Here is a 20288-nt window from a genome sequence, read left to right as displayed (position 1 = left end):
AACTTAATGTTTAAAAAATCAGTTTGTTTCAATTGTTTATATGTAATCTTCGTCTAAACTAGCATTTTTTGGAATACTTTAATCAATATTACAAGATATGGCAACTGTACTAAAATATAAAGCCATAGCAAACTCCAGACTTGTATCATTTTAATTTAGGCTGCAGAAAATGTTACAGCTGAACCAATTTGATGACTTATTGCTGCCAAAAGGGGCATCCTTCCCCTTCCACCTCAACCTGTCCTCTCTTCTGACCATGCTACCTGTCCCTTCTCTGATGTGGTCTCTGGTGTTTGTTTGACCAAATAAAAAACAGAGTCAACTCACCCAGCATCAAACCACTTACTTCTCTTGTCAGGTAGATTGCTGCCAGATTAGTGAACTGCATAATCCGGCCACGAGATAAGACAAGTTTCAGAATTTGTGTGAGGTGTAGGGTAGGATCCTACCCTACAGACCCAGGAGCAGAGCATGAGCAGGATCTCCAGTTTTGTTGTCAACATGTTGTTAGATCAGCTCATATAGGTCATCTAACTGCTCCTCAAAGCTGGCACAAACCACTGCACGGATACCTTAGTTTCAGCTTAGGTGGCTTATTTTGATTCTGTGTCTGAGAGAAACAGAAGCTGTAAGCAGTTTTTTCAAACCTTTCAGTACAAAACAGATTTTAACTGACCATCAGTAGTTAAATCAGTATAGCCTTATAGTGCAAGTGCCTCACTGCCAGCCCTTCTGCCTTTCTGAATCTTTTCAGCTGAATCATCTCTGCAAAAATCCTATGCAAGACAAAGATTTTTTTTTTTTTTTTAATTATGGGCTAGGAATGTGGTTTCCGGATTAGTTTGGCAAAGATCAATGTACAAGTACAAATCTGAAACGATTTAAGCATAGCTCATCCTGACTCAATGCACAAGCTCATCTTTTTAGTCACTGAGTGCTTTTGGCTAAGGGTTTTATATCTTCTTGCATTATGTAGGCGTTTAATATCATCCGTGTGATAAGCCACAGCTCAGCCATTGCACACCTTGTCCTCCAACTTTTTATTGATTTCATTAGAAGATTTTGCTACCAAGGATCCCCCACTTCCTTCCCCAGGTGGAGACAGGTCTAGATGAAGGAGGGGAAGAATCCGAGTATGGTTGTTTTTTTGTCTCAGGTTTCCAGATCTAATAGACTGGCACACAACTTGGTAAGGTAAAATCAGAAAGAAAGTTTGTAAGGAGTAACTGTTTAACTGAAAAGTGATTCAGAGTTCCCGGCACAGCTCTGTTACCCGGCGTTACCCGATGAGGAAAGACCATATGCTAAAGCGAAGGAACGTCGCTACTCTTCGCTTCTCTGTTAGTCTAGTTGGTCGAAGTACAGGTCAAGCCCTGAAAGTCACTATATGATATAGTCAAGTGACTGGGATTTTTTTCACTTAACTCCATCTACCTCAGCTGCTTTTTCTTTAAATGTACTGAAGAAGAATGTGTGCCATGAAGTGAGAGAACCCAAATCTCCCTGGCATTGCATTTAGCAAACATTGGTGAACGGTAGTACAAGCAGTTGAGTTAAAGACTCTCTTAATCCTGAATGTCCCTAGACGGGTATTTTTAAGAGTTCAATTTGGATACGGATAAAACTGATTATTAACGTTTACCTAAATGTTTCTTTTTTCTTCCCTTCATTATTTGATAGCGCACTTAAAAGAGAGACTAGATGAGTATATTAAGCAGTGGAACGGCCTTGTAAAGGTATTTCGAAATGAGAGAAGAGAAGGTTTAATTCAAGCTAGAAGCATTGGAGCCCAGAAGGCTAAACTTGGAAAGGTAGGAACCAGCTGACACTCAAAACTGTTATTTTGGGTTTTTTTTCTCGTGTGTTTAATTAAATGTGTTTAATTAGATTTGTAGAGATTCTTAGTATTATATTGTGAATGTTATTTTTAAAAGAGATTAATTTTGCTTATTTAAGCTTCACTATCTGTTTTTAATGTAAAAATCTGTCAATGCAGAAAAAGCTAAATTAAATCATAGTGATATTGTGTGATATTGTGTACAGAGGTAGTAATGATTTTACATCTTTTTCACTGTTCTTGCTCTCTCTCTCTCTCTTTTTTTTTTTTTCCTTAGGTTTTGATTTACCTTGATGCCCACTGTGAGGTGGGAATAAATTGGTATGCACCACTTGTAGCTCCTATATCTAAGGACAGGTAATGTTCCTTGTTATTTCCAATGTTTGGCCTCTTAGGAAGCAAAGGTCACGGTAGCAATCTTCACTTTTTGAGCTATAATCGATATGCTATTTGCCTTGCGAGTATTTTATTATCTCCTAGAATAAAAGCTAGGTAAGGAAAAATCAAAATAGCCAGGCAAATAAATCTCTGGATAGTATATTTTAATGGATGTACTGAATATTTTGCTTAGCGTAGGTTTAAATGTGAGTGGAATCTTGTCTTTTTGCAGTGATCTGGGGGACTGTAATAGAAATGTTCCCTCTAGGTGAATAAGGACCTTGATTAAACAATTTTTTTTTAACTACTGAACAATAGCATGACTTTTGGTAGAACAGAAGTAGCAGCAAGCGAGAAGGGTTTAGATTTAATGGGGATTTAAAACTTCTGTGATCTCAAAAGTATTATAACTGGTTTTACAATATAATCTTATTTGTTTCTTCGGAAGTGCTCTGGAGTATTGCCTATAACGAACCCAGGCTGGGGGTTGAGCTTCTGAGCTTCTGCCTGGGCTTCTGCAAGGCCTGGCGCTTGCTGGGAGTCAGGTGGTGGAGCTGCCTTTGGGCATGGGAGTCGAGTGAGGTGCGAAGGGAGACAGGTCCCGGGGGGCTTCGCTGCTTCTAGCTGTCCAGATGCTGTTGTTGCTCTGCACTTCTGTGCTCTCAGGTTATGCAGTTGAGTATGTATGTTTAGGAAACCATGCATTTGTTTAGACTCTTTAATCTTGTAAAATTACTATGTAAGCCTGAAAAGCTATTTATTAGGCTGTCATACTACCAGAACTTTCTTGAAGAATTTGGGGTTTTTTGTTTGTTTGTTTGTTTGTTTGGTGTAAGGCTCTACCTTAACTTCAAGACCATTTCAGAGCCTGGATGCCAGATGGAAGATAGAAATATTCTGTGCACTTCTGTTGCGCTCATTAGCCTTTTAGATGAGGAAGAAGGAGAGAAAAAGGCAACTTTAGACTCAGCCTTAAAGGCTGCACACTGAGGCAGGCTTGCGGGAGGTTTTGGTGCTGGGGAGCACGGTGCCCAGAGGGCAGCCTTGAGGGCAGCTCGCACCAAACCCCCTTCCGCTGGCTGCAACGTGCGGATTTTTCTGCCTCAAAGAAAAGAGCAGAGTGTTGTTATTTTGTCTTCCCGACTTGTTTTTCTACCTTGTGTAACATTTGTCTTAAAAAGGTGGTAGTGCCCTAAGACAGACAAACAAACAAACAGAAAAAAAAAGATTTTGGTTTGGTCAGTTTTACTAGGAAACTTACTTTGAAAATTTTAGGAGAATAACAAGATTATGTCTTTTCTTTGTTGACTATTGTATATGAGAGATCACAATAATGAGCATATTGCAAATCAGAAAAGAAAATTCTGTTGAAGACTGCTGCCAAGAGAGCACTGGTAACATTTTTTTCCTGAGAAATTGGATTTGCAAGGCAGTTGAATAGGCTAGAATAGTGAAAATCCATATTTACAATAGTAAAAGCTAGGAATTTATCTTACTTATTGACAGCTAAGATCTAATATAAATAGAAATTATGGGAAATAATAATACTGTGAGAACCTTAGCCTCTAAAGGCTCCTCTGTTGCTTCTAGCAAGGCTTTATTAGAAAACCAATGTCAAGAGCATGCATAAAAGTATAAATGTATTGATGTGTTAGTATTTCAGACCTAATGTTTCTGCTTTGAGTGCGTCTTAAACTCTTTGAACCTCTTAAAACAACGTAGAAAGGCCTTTCTATTTTTTCTAGTGAGGTTTTGTTTTTAAACAATTATGTATTTATAAATGACTTTTCATATAAATTGCTATATAAGAAAGATTAAAAATTAATGGTGTAAGTTTTAGATTAGGTGGATGACTCTTCTTAAATTGTATTTTGCTCTTTCTTTCCCTTCTATAAATGTTTCAGAACTACATGTACTGTACCTCTAATAGATTACATAGATGGGAATGATTATTCCATTGAGCCTCAACAAGGTGGGGATGAAGATGGTTTTGCCAGAGGGGCCTGGGACTGGAGTTTGCTATGGAAACGAATTCCATTAAGCCACAAGGAAAAGTCCAAAAGAAAACATAAAACTGAGCCTTATCGGTAAAGAGTGCCGTTTACGTACTGTGAATTGTAATGAATAACTATTTCCACCCTTTCGTTTTTCCCTCCCCGCTCTTTTCCCCATGAACTACGGTCGGTGTAAATGCACCGCGCGGGTCCTTGCGCGTAATCGCATCTTCCCTGTCACCGTCCACCGCCCTGCAGAACCACATGCACTGTGCCGCTTATAGATGTCATAGATGGCAACACTTATAAGATTATACCGCAAGGGGGTGGTGACGAAGATGGGTTTGCTAGAGGAGCGTGGGATTGGAGTATGCTATGGAAGAGGGTTCCCTTGACCACGCGAGAGAAGGAAATCAGAGAGACAAAAACTGAACCGTATCGGTAATCACTAAATCACTTACCCGTTTCTTTTTCCTTCAGTAGAGATTGATCCACTAAAACCCGCATGTACTTTTAGCTTGAAAGTCTTCATGTTCCTAACCACGCCAGCTGCTTTGTTTAATCAGACATTTCACTACAGCTGATTACTTGCTCCAGAAAGCTTCACTGTCTTTCTTCTCCTGCTTCTCCATTCCTGCTCTTGTGTGGTTAATAAGGTGTACATTAGAATAATTATATAATAATTTTATTTGGCAATGTAAAATACTGTATGACTTTTTTCCAGGGAAAACTGTATTCATCTCCTTAAAAATATATAGTAATTTTTTAAATTAGTGTTTGAAACCAAAGTGCTTGGTTGAGTATTTGATTTGAAATAATGAGCATGCTGTGAGGATTCAGAATAGCTGGTAATGCATAAGAACTTTAGGCTGCTGTAATGGCTTGATGCATGCATCAGTGCTCATGGATTATGCATGTACATCCAAAAAAAGTCCCTTTTGTCTTACTTCTCCCACTTGTTTCACATCTGATAAAGAAGCATGCTACTTAAGAATATTGAGTAGGTCACTTGTAAATTCTAGATATGCTTGGAGGTTTTTGTTTAATGTGTATAACTTTAAAAAAAAAGTTAATTTGTGGGAGAACTCATAATTTTAAGTCCAACCTTTTACTTTGTAGGAGAGGTGTGGTTTTTTTTCCAACACGTAGATGTTTGAAATTTTGCTTAGAAACTGGGGTTTCTGGATTGCTTTTCAAGACTGGGAGGCTGTGGTTCTGCTCTGTTTTTTATTACTTTCCCTTCACGCTTAACTAATCATGTTACGACATTTGAAAGCAATCTTTACATCTTCAGAATCTAGTGTCTTCTGTTGCTTGTATATATGATTTAAACATTGTAAGAACTTACGTTGGTAATTTTCTATCCTCACCCATGATTGTACTTCGCTAAAATGGCAACACATGCAAGCAAGTTATGAAGCTTTGATCTGTTCCATTTTGTATACAATATAAATAGTACCGTTTTCTGACAAGGCTGTCCACGTTGGAACTTTAATACTTGCTTAGAGGGGGATAAACTGCTTTAAACATTGCTGTTGCATTCTGTGTTTACCATCCAAACAGGTCTTAAAACCCTTTAAACTGTTCCCAGAAACGCAGAACACATGTTCTCAGAGCGGTTTAAAAGCTGACCTTAGGTTTAATGATACTTTGATAGTTACAATGCTTTGTCTTAAAAAGAGACGTTCCTTACATCTGTTCTGCGCAGGCCATGTGCATTTCGTTGCAACAATAGCAAGGCAATTTAGACCTATTAATGGCTTTGCTAAAATCATAGCCCGAATTGCCTACTTTAAAAACACAACTGAAAACTCCACTTAAGCTTAAAGCGCAAAAACGAACTCTTTGTAACGGGAGAATTACCTCAGGGCTGAGTTCTTTTTCCAAAAAATAAAGCTAGCTTCTTTGTATCTCGTAAAATAAACTACTGAGCTTATGTGGATTTTACTGTGGATTTTAATACGCCTGACAGCGTATTAGAGACCAGGACCGATATTTCAGCATATGAGACCTATGCATTTCCCAAACCTTTACGGTGCTCAGAAAAAGCGAAAATGCAGCAAAACCACAGGGCAGCGCTGTGCAGCTTGCTTCTCCCTGCTGCGTTCATGGGCTTCCTAATCTTTGAATCCCTGTGATGCAACAGCAATGTCAGAAGAAAATACAGTAAGCAGACAAGTGGAAAAGGGCATTTAAAAAAAGCTCTTAGCATCTCATCAGGTAGAGCCATCAGCTTTATTACTTTTGTTGTTATTCTTCTACCCCGGCCAAGACTGGGGTTCTTGACTCCATAGGAACTAACCCTGTGGGTTACTTTTTATTTTAAAAAATTCTCAATATATTTATATGCAGAAGGAAAATACATAATCCTTACTATTAAAAGGAACACCAGTAAGTTAAAAGTCTAATGGACTTAAAGTAGTATTAGAAGCAACCTGTCTTTCAATAAATAATCTAGTCAAGAGCTAATGTTTCACCTGTGTTTTACTTAGCTCAGCAGGGTGATCTGGACATTTGGATCCTCTTCCTTTCAGTGCTGCAGATCATCTAAAGGGCCAGAAAGAATTCACATTTTTCCTACAAACATTTTAAAGCTGAGTACTCAGTGGGGACTCCAGGTTTTATCCATTAGGGTTTTTTTTTATATACTTACTGATCCTCAGGTGGAAAATGCTTGGTATGTGCCCTGAAAATGGCTTAACGTACTATACTTTCTATTTCAGGGCAAGCAAACTTGCCAAGAAGTCTGGTCAGAACCATTCTGGAAAAATTGCTCTAATCCAAGCTGCAACTTTTTTTGACACATTAAAACTTGTTAATTTAACCTTGGCATATGTAGGAGGGTGTCACAGAGCCATTTTTTAAAAAATGAACTAAATTTAAACTGTGTACAACTTGATCCAGGCCCTCTTAAAAATTTCCCTGAGGATAATAAAAAGTGTCTCATATGACAGTGGTAGAAAAAGAGCCAGAGGGGGAAGATAGAAGGATGTCCTTTAGCTGGAAACACTCTGTTACTGGCGTAATAGGCAGTGAGTTTCAATATGGCAGCTGTTCAGAAAACAAACTTAGTTCTGCTGTGCAGTCTCATCTCTTATCTCAGTGACTTGAATGTGTGTCAAGTGTCAAATGTCTTGCTACAACGATTTTTACTATTTTTTTTAATAGAAGTATAGTTATAGATGGAGGTTGGGTGGCTGATTGGCTAAATGGGTAATTCGGACCAAAATTTTGTATAATTTAAAATAAACACAAGAAAATATGTGACTTCACCTAAAATAATAAAAAATGCCATTTCAGAAAATCACTGGAAGCTTATGACAAAGCTTTATGATTTTTAAATGTATTGCCATTAATCTAACCTGCATTGTGTGTTAAGTGAGCTGCTCCCTTAATGCTTTCTTTTTGAGTGTTGCCATATCCTTTTGGCAAAAGGTATTACACTGTGCTCTTTTTTCAGGTCCCCTGCAATGGCCGGTGGCTTGTTTGCCATTGAACGTGATTTCTTCTTTGAACTGGGTCTCTATGACCCAGGTCTTCAGATCTGGGGTGGTGAAAATTTTGAAATTTCTTACAAGGTAACATTGAAAATTAAAAACTATTTGAGTTTAGTAGATTGTCTTCTGCAAATATTTCTGTCTGGAATCCAGGTGGACTTGTCTCTGATTTGCACTACCTTTGCCTCACGAAGCCCAGTAGGTTTTGTTGTGAGGAGTGTGACAGACCCGTATTTCTTCAGTGTTTCCTTGTGGACTTTGGGCCAGAAATGTTCAGAGAGCTAGCACCTAAGGCTGTGGGAGCTGAATGCTGAGTAACCTAGATTTTTTTGATGGTTTGCAGTTATGCTTGCACCTAAATATCTGGTCTGAAACTACTGGAAAATTTGAGAAAAAATGTTTTATTTACAAAAAAAGAAAAAATCTCTTACAGTATTTATAGGAAAATTTTGTTTCTAATGAAAGTGATTATAGAGAAAAACAAGCATGCAGTTCATGCATAAGTACACGTGAAGTATGTAGAGAGGCAGTGAAGTATCTAGTTGCTTCCTCCCTAGTATTTTAGGGGTGAAAAAATGATCTCATAGACTTTTCCAAATTCTGAGAATTTCTTTACAAAAAAAAAGATCTTTATAATTGAAACACTGTAGGAAGCAGATGCAGAAGATTTATTTTCAATCCTAGACATATGCCTAGTCTTCAGTTAGCAGGAAATACAAGATAATAAGCATTAGCATATTGTAACTTTAGTATTCATAAGGACACAAGTAGCAGACAGCAGGAATCTGCCCCAATCAGCAAGCAAAAACCAGAGACTGCATTTCTGATCTAATATCCTCAGCAGTGATATATGAAATCATAGCTGAATTTTACTGAAAGTGCATTCAGAGCTCCCCAGCCAACCTTGCTGTTAAATGATTTTGAGGAAAGATCTGAATGTACTTCCTCAGCTGTAAGTAGAAAGCAGTTATTGAGGATGTTGTACTTACAGGATCCTTATCCTTCTAATTCTCTGTCTTGCTTCAAGTTAAATCATGACTGAAGTTGCATAGAGTATTTCTCAACTCAAGAAAGTATTCATTGCAGATTGTGTAGATACTCCAGGTTGGTTTAACATAGATCAAAATCAGTCTTCAAAAGAACTAAACAACACTTCTATCAGTGTTGCGTGCTGGCTCCTGGATAGCAAACATAATGGCTTTGTATATTAGAATTTCTTGGTAGCTTATTTTGATGAAACTGTAAGAAAATTAATATGATAATAAAACACATGAAATGAAGGATATAAAATATTCTGGCCAGCTTTCCTAATAATGATAAATTATATACTTCTAATCTGGAATTCAGTCTAATTTGGAACAGCTCCAAAGCTATCTAGAGTGTAGATTTGATGCTGCATTTCAAACTCATCAAAACTATGAACAAGTATATTATAGATTATTTAAGATGCCTTTTCCCCATGAATACACGAGTTATGCAAAGATGTGTGGAGAGAGGGCATTTCAAAATGGCAATATGTTCTTTACCTCATTTTGTTTTCAATTTTGCAGATAATACTGATGAGTAAATTAACCTGATATTCTTCAGGAAGCAAATAAATCCACAATTAAGGCAGCCAAAGTATTTGGAGCAGCTTTTGATTCTTTGCCCCAAAATAGCATTTGAAACTATTTTTTCAGAGGGTTCTCCTTTAACTAATATCATTAATCTGTTTGTCCTTAGTTGGAGCACTGAGTTACCAAAGATACCGTTATCCTGTACTAGTCTTTGTTAGGAAAAGCTTACTGTGTGGTAGGCATCTAACTAAAACCCGTCTTTGTGATAGTAAATGAATTACTTTTAATTAAATCAAAGTATTATTAATCTTGTAGTTATCAAACTACCCAGTTCCAGATTTTATGCACTCATTTGTTACTGTCATTTTTGAAATAGCAATGGAAGAAGATTGCAAACTTAAAGCAGGACTTCGGTTAAGTAAGCTCATGGTACAGTTGAGGATGTGCTGAATACAGCCTTTCATTTCAGGCACAAATTATGTTCATGTCTAAAGTAAAGATACTTCAGTATATCACACAGTGTAATAAGAAAAGTAGTTCACACCACTTGCATAATTTATTATGTATTTGCCTTAAACTGCCATGCATGCATGTTAATATCTGCATCATTGTTTGAAATCATAGATCTGGCAGTGCGGCGGGAAACTGTTGTTTGTTCCTTGTTCTCGTGTTGGACACATCTACCGTCTCCAAGGCTGGCAAGGAAACCCACCCCCTGTATACGTTGGCTCCTCTCCTACGCTAAAGGTACCATTTTGCTGCAACCTTGAAGGGGTTTTGATTTTAGACAGCAGATTTAAATTTAACTAATTAAATTGTCAGTCGCATTTTAACAAACATTCCATTTAAAGCTAATTAGTGTATAAATCTTAAGATGGTTGTCCACATGGCAGGAATACATTGGTGCCAATCCCAGCAATATTAAGAGCAGAGATTCCCAGAAACCTTCTTCCTCCTCCACCCCTCCCCGCCTTTGAGGTGCAAGTCATATTTCCTCTTAGTTACTCTCATCCCCTAAGTCTCTGCTGCACTGTGCCTATCTGAAGTGCCTAACTACAACACACTCCTGGAAGACAATGATCATGGGTTTGAAATCCACCTTTCCCAAGATCTGCCTGAGTGAGTGAATGCTGTAATCTAGTATCTCTTGGACATTTATAGCTGATTTGTTCCAGTTAATTAAGCGGCAGTGAAGGCCACTTTGGAAAATAAGATACTCTGCACTTTGTTGTAAAGGTTTGCAACTCCTCAGGCACCTTGCGAGTTGAGAAGTATTGCTCAAGCTACGACACTAAAATATCAAGTGAGCCAGCTGTCCATATCTGAAGAGAGAACCAGTTGCAGATTGTGAACTCCATTCTTGTATAGAATATATTATTATAGATATATGATATATATTATGTATGATTATTATTATTGTTATTATTATATATTCTTGCAGACTGTGAACTCCATTCTACCAGTAGCCAGGGAGATGACCTTCTTGTTGAGGTTGCTTATTTGTCTAGTTTAAGCTTCCTCTAGTGCAGTGTTTTGGCAGTTGTAAATCTCATTTCTGCAGACTCAGTTCTTTATGAATTTCAGGCCCAGAGCTGTTGTCTTAAAAGTTACCTTTGGTAATGGTGATGACTACTGGTATGGTTATGGAGTATGGCCCCAGCCAAACTCACTAGAATGGCAGAAAACTAAGCTGGCACCAAGAAAAAAAAATAAGCAGACAAAAAACAAAAAAAAAACACACAAAACATTTGTACTGTATTAGTGAGGTGAATTGATTTACATTTTGAGCAAACAAGCGCTAGTACCGGTGCAAGGGAAGGGAAGATAAGCACAGCTGGGAATAGAGACAGAGAAAAGAGCAATGTGAGGCAAGATGAGCGTTAGCTTCAGTTTTTTCGTGCTGGCAAGTAAAAAGCCATTTGTCTTGTCTGAAACTGTAAAACCAGTTCACTAATCTGAAAAATCTGATCAAGGGTATTTGCTGCCTATCCAAAATGCCTTACATGAGTCTGATCATCTTGTTGCGTAGAACAAACCTGGCTGCGCATTCGTAAATACTGAGGAGCTTCTCTGTGCAAGGCGGTACCTGGGAAGAGCTTTCACCCCATTCGGTCAGACCCCTGTTCGCACTGTAGATTTTTGCTGGAAGTGGATTAAAGTAAATCACATAATAATTTGTGCCGTTAGTCACATCTGTTAAGGCTTTTTTGACCCCATGTTAAGAGCTGTACAAAACGAGGTGTGCATCTGGCACGTGTACAGGAGATACACTGGAGATAAGGGCCGTCAAAGAATCTGAGTAGAAGGATGTGGTAGAGAGGCTTGTTCACCAGATGAGCAATCCCATTTTTTCCTTCCTTCAAGCAGTAACAAGCTACTTTACTTAACATATATAAGGAGATAAAATCTCCTTGATATGTCATTAGCTGACCAGTTTAAGACTTAAATTTTTCACCCTTTATGGACTAATGAGTGTCATTCACTGTGCAGAAGATGAATACAAACTCTAAATTACACTTCTGGTGTGTAGTCAGTGACTGTGCCCGTAACTGAAGAATCTTATTTTTTCTTTCCCAAAGATTCTCTAACCTTAAACAAATACTTCGTACATTCATTAAGTCAATTTATTTTGCTAGCTTCACCTCTAGACTCTCATCTGAGAAGAGTATTTCTGTGTCTTGTATAATCTACTGAAGATGACAAATTATTAGTGGTATAAAATAATTTCATGCTAGCATTTTTAGAAGAAAAATCCTTATATCTGTAGAATTAACATGCTGTTATATCTGACCTGTTGTATGCACTTTGAATGTTGTTCTTCACAGAACTATGTCAGAGTCGTGGAAGTGTGGTGGGATGAATATAAAGATTATTTTTATGCCAGTCGGCCGGAGACAAAAGCGCTTCCCTATGGAGATGTATCTGAGCTGAAAAAATTCCGTGAAGATCACAACTGCAAGAGTTTTAAGTGGTTCATGGAAGAAATAGCATATGACATAACAACATATTATCCCTTACCACCTAAAAATGTGGAGTGGGGAGAGGTATATGAAACATATAACCTGTATTACTTATGGGGCAATGGTTTTAAAGTTGGGAATTCAAAAGGAAGAAATTGTTACTTGATTGGGATCTGAAAACAGGCTCTTTGACTGCTCCTATGTGAATGTAAATGATAACACGCAGAGAACTGTAGAGTGAACCAATATTCAGACAGAACAAAAATACTGTATTTTAAGAGGGTTTTTTTCTTTTTTAATTAGCTCCATATTTCCTTAAAGAATTGTTTTATCTGTGTACCTGTCTTCAGTGGTGTCTAGAGCTCTTTTTCAGAATTGTTTGCAGATTTTTTTGTGTGCTTTTTGTTTGTTTTGAAAAGTGAGAATTCTCTGTGCATTGAAATACTGGCAAAGATTAGTAGGTGATAATCTTTTCTTTGAAGGCTTAGAGAATAGATCATCAAATACAGATGGAGTTTTTGTATCTTCAAAAGAGCACTAGAAAGTACAGATCTATGCATGTCTTTATGAATGTCATTTTTAACTTCTCTGAAGAATTAGTGATATAGAGTATAAGCTTGCTGGAAGATGATACAAATAGTCTTATATCTGAGGGACTAGATGAATAATGCCACTTTATTTTTTCTATCCAAAATCTAGCAAAAAGCATCAGGTTAGTACATCAACCTTAGACCTGCTGTTAAGTCCACATAAGGGGTTAGAAAGATGTGTTTTGTATTTCTTTTCATTAACCTGATAGCTTCTGAATAGAAGAAAATAATAGTGGGCACCTTATGGGAAATCTTTCCTGAGAACAGTGAACAGCTCTGGGGGCTCTGGTGAAGCAACAGGAGAGAATGAAGTTTAGAGATTTCTCTGAAGTTTTCTTCAGCTCGTTATGGGCTGCCAGTTACTGTAGTTTGATGATTTTTATTTCCACGTACTGATAACACTGGGCTGATTGCATTTCTGAACTGCCAGGAATGAAAGCTTGCAGCTCATTTCCCTGAACCCTTTCTCTGAACGTCAGGTCTCTAATCTGAGCTCGGTCCTCTAGACTTCCCTCTACAGTCGCAAAGGAGAAAGAGGTTCCTGCAAGGAAGATAGGTTTAGAGAGAATGTTTTGTGCATCATAAAGTCTTTTTGTAGTTTTTTGATGATCATTATGAAGAGAAAATGGGATAATCAGCAGTTAAGGCTTCTTTCTGGCAGGATTTTTATTCATTATCCTTAGCTTGTGCCTGCCCTTCATCCAGGGTGTTTTTGTTTGTTTGCTTGTTTGTTTTTTTCCCTTCCCAGTAGAATTGCTGTTTCAGAATATATTTCTGAGCAACTGGTCCATGAGTTGTGACTTTTTGCAGTTTCCTCAGTAACTGCTGTTCATAACTTCTTCGTATTGATGACTAAATTTGCTCTCTGACAGGGAAGTGGATTATGAGTGAAATAAGGTTAAAGTTTCCTTACTGTATGTTATATAGACTCCTAGATATGGTCCTGTGTCAGGTTTATCTCCTCCCATCTACCACAAGATGAAAACAACCTAACAGAGCTCCTACTTTGCCTCATTTATGAAGATGTGGGAGACTGAACACACTTCAGTAGGAGACTGAATAAATTAAAATACTTGGAAGTGCTGCTCTTCAGTGTCATTAATTTGGAAATGATCTTTGCAACAGTATAGTTCTATCAGTGTGCTCATTAACTCATAAGAGCCCTCAGATTAGTACGGGTAGCACTCTCTCTCAGAAAAGTGAACATCTTTATTTATCACATGCAGTCTTGTCTAGATATGCGTGGCAGGTACATGTTTCCTGTTTGAATGATAAGTGGGAATTTCTGAATTTCTTTGCACTTATTTTTCCTAGAGACCAACTTAAGTGAAAACCCTTTTTTTCCAGATTAGAGGCTTTGAAACGTCTTACTGTATCGATAGCATGGGGCACACCAATGGCGGCTTTGTTGAACTTGGGCCATGTCACAGAATGGGAGGAAATCAGGTAAGTAGCTTTGAGGAAAGTTTGAAAGAGAATTGCTTGCAGTGCAAGGTAACAAAGCCATTTATTTTTTTAAAGTTGTACATAAAATAATTTACGTATGCAATAATTTTGCAGTGCCAACTGCAGAAAGAGGAGTTAGAGATTTTCCTTAAGCACACTGATATTTCTAAAATACTGGAATCTGAAAGTAATGTTTCAAACACAAACTGCACAAAATTGAAGAAATAAATTCCCATTTTTTTTCAGAGAGGGAAGTATGTGAGGAAGTGAGAACTGTATTTTAAAGCAACCATATCACTGCGTTAGTACAACCAGAGCTCTTAGCATCACTGATGATTCATCATTTATCCTCACTTAATAATTAATCCTTCAGGAAGTAGCCCCTTACTCACTCTGGCTCAATTATTTCCCAAAGTTGTTTTGCTGTAATGGAAAAATAAAATACTGTTGTACAGTAACTCACCTTCTACCACAGGAGATAAGAAATGGAATACAAATTTGTCTTTGCTTCGTTTACAAATTAATTGGCAAAACTTAATTACTATTAGATAATTGCAATCTACTACCTGTTTCACCTAGATCTTCACAATGGTGTCCACATTACCAAGACTACTATAGGCTATTCTGTATTTATGTCTCTTTTTTAGAGTTGAATAACTTTTCAGCATTTAAAGTCCTTACTTACGTTGATGTAGACTTTGAACTAAAATAAAAACAGCCTAATAATGAAATTGTCCTCATGCAGGCAAGTCTCGCCATGACAGTCCTGAAACCACATTTGGAGTGATGCTGGAAAAAAAAAAAAAAAAAAAAAAAACACTTTAGATAATTCTTAATTGAGCCTCTGGAAATGCATCTTTGGTTTTAAGCAAACATCCACTAAAATACCTCTTCTGTATATGTTACCTCAGAAATTCCTTAGACAACTATTTCATAAGAAGTAGCTAAGATAATTGGTTTGCATTTGCATGTATTAGTTTGATTTCTTCTGTGTATAAAATATCAAAGTTTTACTGTCTTCATATGACATATTCATATGAAAATACTGGCCAGGGCAAAAGACTTGCTACTTGCAAAAGACTGCTTTACAAAGGCAGTGGGTTATTTAGCTGTCAAACCATACCAAGGCTTTTAATCAAATACTTCTAGAGGTCTCCCAAAAAGGAATCCCTCTATTTTTATCATTTTTGTCTTGTTTGGCAAGTTTCTTAGCCTTCTAAATCCAAATGGAAAGTCATCCGTAAAACTGAGTGTCTGACAGTAAGAATAGAATGCCTTATGATACCTAAAATAAGGAGTCCTCCTTAAAACTAGGTGTAATAACACCAGAGGATATTTTGAATGATGCAGTTTCTTTGGTGTTTTCAATGTTTCTAAAAATTGTGCTTATTTTATGGAGTCAGCTATAAAAAGCTGTCATCTTTTTTTCTGTTAGCTTTTCCGAATCAATGAAGCTAATCAACTCATGCAGTATGATCAGTGCTTGACTAGAGGACCAGATGGATCCAAAATTATGATTACACACTGTAATCTGAATGAGTACAAAGATTGGCAATACTTCAAGGTATGTAGCAGACACATTTGGAAACATTTAGTATTATTATTCCACATGCATCTGAAAATAGACAGCTATGTCAAGGTTAACTGAACTAAGTAGAGCAAATTGTTAATGACAGGTTCTCGGAAATCCTTACTTTGCTGTCCTTTGCTTACTAGAAAAACTTCCCCTAGGAAAAGATGCTTCTGTTGGTGCTTTCTGTATTCCGTAGGAAAAATCTTTAAAGAAAATCTTGTGAGGCTACATGTGCAGCCACAGGTGGGTTAAGAGTTAGCACTTCTCTCAGGGGAAGCACAGAGGTGGTCCACTACCAGCAACAGAGTTTGTAAAAGGTTTTTGTGCCATCAACCTTTCTGCTGGTGTGAACAAGAAAGTTCTCCCTAAAATGGGTGCTATGAGAAGATGACTTTAAAAGTTGATGTGCTTTTAGCAGCTAGGAGCAATACTGTATCTAATTTTGGGATGTCTAAATTGCAGTGCTTCTCTCTTGTAGAGATGGATGTTTTAAGCCTTATAAAGGAATAGCAAAGCATGGCTTTACTTCTCAGTTACCTTTTTGTGTTGTCTTTGCCTGCCTCAGTATTTCTTTTTCCTGTTCATTAACCGTTCTCTAAGCAAACGTGTTCTGTTGTGAATTATGGGCGTGGGATCATTATAACGCTATTGCAAAATCTATGTATTTGTAATAAGGACTTGGAATGTTGGGTGGTGTACGTGTCAGGCTGGTACAGTCTGTTTGGTAAGTATTAGATTAAGGTCTCTATTTCTGGTTCTCTCTTAAAAAAAAGAAAAAAAGAGTAGTCTAAGGGTGATGTTATCCTTGGATACATCCACGTATAATTTTGTCTGTGTCTAAGAAAACCCTGTTGGGGATGTTTTCTTCAGTTTGTCTAGAATAACGGATATTTATTAGTTCATTAGCTGGTTACCTGGGCTGTGTTTCTCTGAAGGGTGCAGGCATTGCTGCGTGCAGGGAAATCCATTAGTTACCCTTTAAGCAGCCCACCTTCTGTGATGCTTGCACAGAGCTGTGAGAGCTTGAGTGGCAGAATGTTGTTTCCACTCGGCTTTCTTGTGCTACTCAGACAGACAAAAATCTTTAAATGCAAAATTTAAAAATCAATAAGCAGTATTTCAGTGTCTGCTGACTCTTGCTTTAACATCAGAAAAATATATAGCACTTGTTATTTTTCCAGCCTTCCTAGTTTATCGCAGTACATTACTTGGCTCTTCTCTGAGTGTTTCTTTTATGCAAGAAGATCCATTTCCTCCTCGGTGGTATCATGTTGTGTAATTGCTTGCTTATTACTTCAAATTATAAGGAAATCCAGTGGGCACAGCCTAGGCTGTAGAACAAAACAATGATGGTTTCCAAAAAGAAAAAAAAAGGGGGGGGGTGGGAGGTAAGGAAAAGGACAACCAAGTGCGTGCAGTAACCATGCAAATAGAAATTTGGCACTCCCTATGTTGCAGTGCACAGGGCATGACTGTTTCTTCTAGTGAAGAAGTTATGGTTACTGTATGTGAGAGCTAACCAAAGGAAGATCTTCCCAGTGAAGGCATTTCTCCCAGAGTTGCCCTCAAGACTTACTCTTCTATTTTGTTATAGGGTGAAAATGCTGGAAGTGTTTTAGACAGTTATGCTTATTTTCTTAGCAGTATCTTTCCACAGAGAAATGTGAGCTATTTCAAGTGAATAAATACATCAAACATTTCATAATAGGATGTGAAAATCTAGGTTTAACCGGTAATATAATGAGTATAGAACTGATCTTTCCACAGGGACCCTGAAACCTGTTTCTGTAACAGTAAATAACTATATTAAAGTTGTGAAAAAAAAAAAAAAACAAAAATACATATTCCCGGTGGTTTTGTTTTCCAGAATCTGCACAGATTTACTCATATTCCATCAGGGAAGTGCTTGGATCGTTCAGAGGTCCTACATCAAGTCTTTATTTCAGAGTGTGACTCCAGTAAAGCAACGCAGAAATGGGAAATGAACAACATTCTTAGTGTGTAGACAAACAAAAGCCTACCTGCTGACACATTAATTTGTACAGGACTGAAAATAGCCTGAAAACTGCTGCAACTCTTAACTCTGTAAAGCTGCGAGCCTCCTGATTTGAATGAAGGACATAGATGAACTGTGATTATTACAATAACATTATCATCTGCAGTTAATGTTTACAAAACTGCTTTACCTTAAACTCTGTAGATGTTTACATCTTTTTGTTTCAAGATGTTGGTAAATTAATGTGCTGTTAGCTATGTTTCATAGGAACATAGTTAAAAGCGTCGTCGTCTTCTTTGGGATTACACTCAGGGGTCTGAAGGCAGTTTTTTTACACACACTTGAAAAGGTTGGAGTAACCAGACTTTCATAGAACTTGGTGATTATCAACCTGTTGTATATTTTTATTTAATTTTACATCTTACTAAGCACTGCCACAGGTTATTAGCCAGGGTGGCCTTCTCTCACAGTCATGCTGCTTTTTTGAAAAGTGAATTTCAACATATTTAGTGCCTCTTTCATTTCTCTATTTTACAAGAACAGCATTTGTTGGAAAATTATACAGTGGATTTTTTTTTTTTTTTTTTTGAGCTGTGACCTTGGTAGGGATCAACTGTACCACCCCTGTGTTACCTAAGAGAAATTTTTATTGCTGGTTTGGCTGCTGTACTTACTGCTTATTGGTAAGCTGAAGCACAGACCACAGAAAAAATGTACCCAGAAATTTCATGTGCCCCTTGGCTGCAGATGCTCCAGCTTCATTAGAATCTGAATTTGGGGATGTCGCCCCTGTATCTGTTCCTTGCATTTGGTATATTTGACACCGCTGAGGTAACTAACTGCTTTTTTATAGTGCAAGGAAGAGCTTAGTGGAAAGCGTAGCACTATGTGGTACATTTTGATGAAAGCAAGCACCCTCTCAATTCCAGTTAAAAAATTGTAAGCGCTAATGTACTTGTTTATATCATGCCTTATATACTTTGGAAAAAAAAAGCTGCACAATTACATAAAATTTAGAAATAATTAAATTCTTCATTTGTAGTTACTTTAAATGGAATTCACTTAGAGGTGAACTGAAACTTTTAATTGGAAAAAAATAACATAGCTCATTAACACATGTGCATACTTCTTTAAAAGGTCGTCTGTAAACTAGTTTGGATTCCAGATTTAGACTTGCTAAGAAGGAATCCTGAAGCCACATCTGTTCATGTTAATTTTTCTTTTTTTCACTGAAAACTTTTCCTGAAGGATTATGAACACAACATACAAGCCGCTTGGTGCTATAGTGTACAAAGTAGAATGTAAAGAAGCAGTTGCTAAAAATGTTTTGAATGGGAGTTTGTAATGGGAACTCCTGTAAGGGTATAAATATTTACTCTGAACTGAACAGACGTGAAGGAGAAATGACTTATCCTCCCTTCCTTATTCAAGATATTGTGACTGTTAAGTATTGATGACATCAGAGTGTACTGATTTAATAAGAGTTACGTCTATAACATGTCACACTTAAATAAGACTGAGTATTCCCCTGAAATCTAGAATAGCATTGCATGCAGCTTCCATTGACTTTAACAATGGTTATGTATCATATCTGGTGACAGAGTTTGATCTTTATAGGGCTGTCTGCACTGATATGTTGGTTTGAGATCTTTCCTAGTTTCTTCTAAACCTAGTTTCTTATCTATCCTTTAAGAGGTATGGCAAATAGAAAATAAAGGAGGGAGAAACTGGAAAAAGGAAAATAAGGGTGTGTGTCGGTACTTGTTCCTTGTGTGTATGAAAACTGACTCCTTTTATGTGTGTTGGGTAGATTAATTTAATCATATTACTATGCATAAGAGAAAGGTGGCACATAAATTGTGCGGGTGTGCGTTTTAAATGGGTATTTTGTGCAATTCATTAAAAGCTGATGCTGTATGTGAATATGAATCTGTATGTGAGACTGAAAACCTTACAAAACATGAGATCATAAGAAGCTGTTGCTGTAATGACTTTTTCCTACTCTAGCCTGCTTGGAAAAAATAACTCCCATATTCTTGCTTTGTAAGTTGATGATAATATCACTATGCATTTCTACATATTTTATAAATTTGATTTATGCAGATTTTGATACACTGTTTCTGTAGAAATTGTATAAATCTTTAAAAAATTTATTAGGGATAAATCTGAGAATCCTATGTATATCTTACTTATGGGTTGCTTGTTTTTTAGGTGAAATAAATAAAATATTTGAATTTTTGAGTTTACTATACTTTTACAGAATAAACATGGATCTTTATAGGAATCCTTTATCTCTAAATTTAGACAACTTCAATGTTACATACTTACAAACATTAAAATATTTTATTTTTACTTTTTATTTAGGTTCCTTTTATCATACCTGTGGGGGCTGAGGGTTTTTTCAGTAATACGAAAAACAGAATTTCGACTGAGAGGTGCCATGTGGATGCATTTGGATTCT

At 37.1% G+C, this 20288-nt stretch overlaps 1 protein-coding gene across 2 annotated transcripts in view; it reads left to right on the top strand.

Annotated features, from left to right (window-relative positions):
• The window catches only part of GALNT7 (polypeptide N-acetylgalactosaminyltransferase 7), a 74704-nt gene extending 54672 nt beyond the window's left edge, over positions 1 to 20032 (top strand). The window contains exons 4-12 of one of the 2 annotated variants that reach the window (XM_062574687.1): positions 1681 to 1811; positions 2115 to 2194; positions 4468 to 4650; positions 7670 to 7787; positions 9887 to 10009; positions 12088 to 12306; positions 14160 to 14258; positions 15694 to 15822; positions 17699 to 20032. In XM_062574687.1, the coding sequence (XP_062430671.1) occupies positions 1681 to 1811; positions 2115 to 2194; positions 4468 to 4650; positions 7670 to 7787; positions 9887 to 10009; positions 12088 to 12306; positions 14160 to 14258; positions 15694 to 15822; positions 17699 to 17836 (1220 nt within the window). In that variant the 3' untranslated portion in view covers positions 17837 to 20032. Of the gene's footprint in view, positions 1 to 1680; positions 1812 to 2114; positions 2195 to 4119; positions 4303 to 4467; positions 4651 to 7669; positions 7788 to 9886; positions 10010 to 12087; positions 12307 to 14159; positions 14259 to 15693; positions 15823 to 17698 lie in introns of both variants that reach the window. The other variant, XM_062574688.1, reaches the window with a different exon arrangement.
• Positions 20033 to 20288: the final 256 nt, after the last annotated feature.

This window comes from Rhea pennata, chromosome 4 (genome assembly GCF_028389875.1).
Source record: "Rhea pennata isolate bPtePen1 chromosome 4, bPtePen1.pri, whole genome shotgun sequence".
NCBI classification, from domain to species: Eukaryota; Metazoa; Chordata; class Aves; order Rheiformes; family Rheidae; genus Rhea; species Rhea pennata.
The sequence above is the reverse complement of the archived record's forward strand: the minus strand, read 5'-3'. Positions and strand labels throughout refer to the sequence as shown.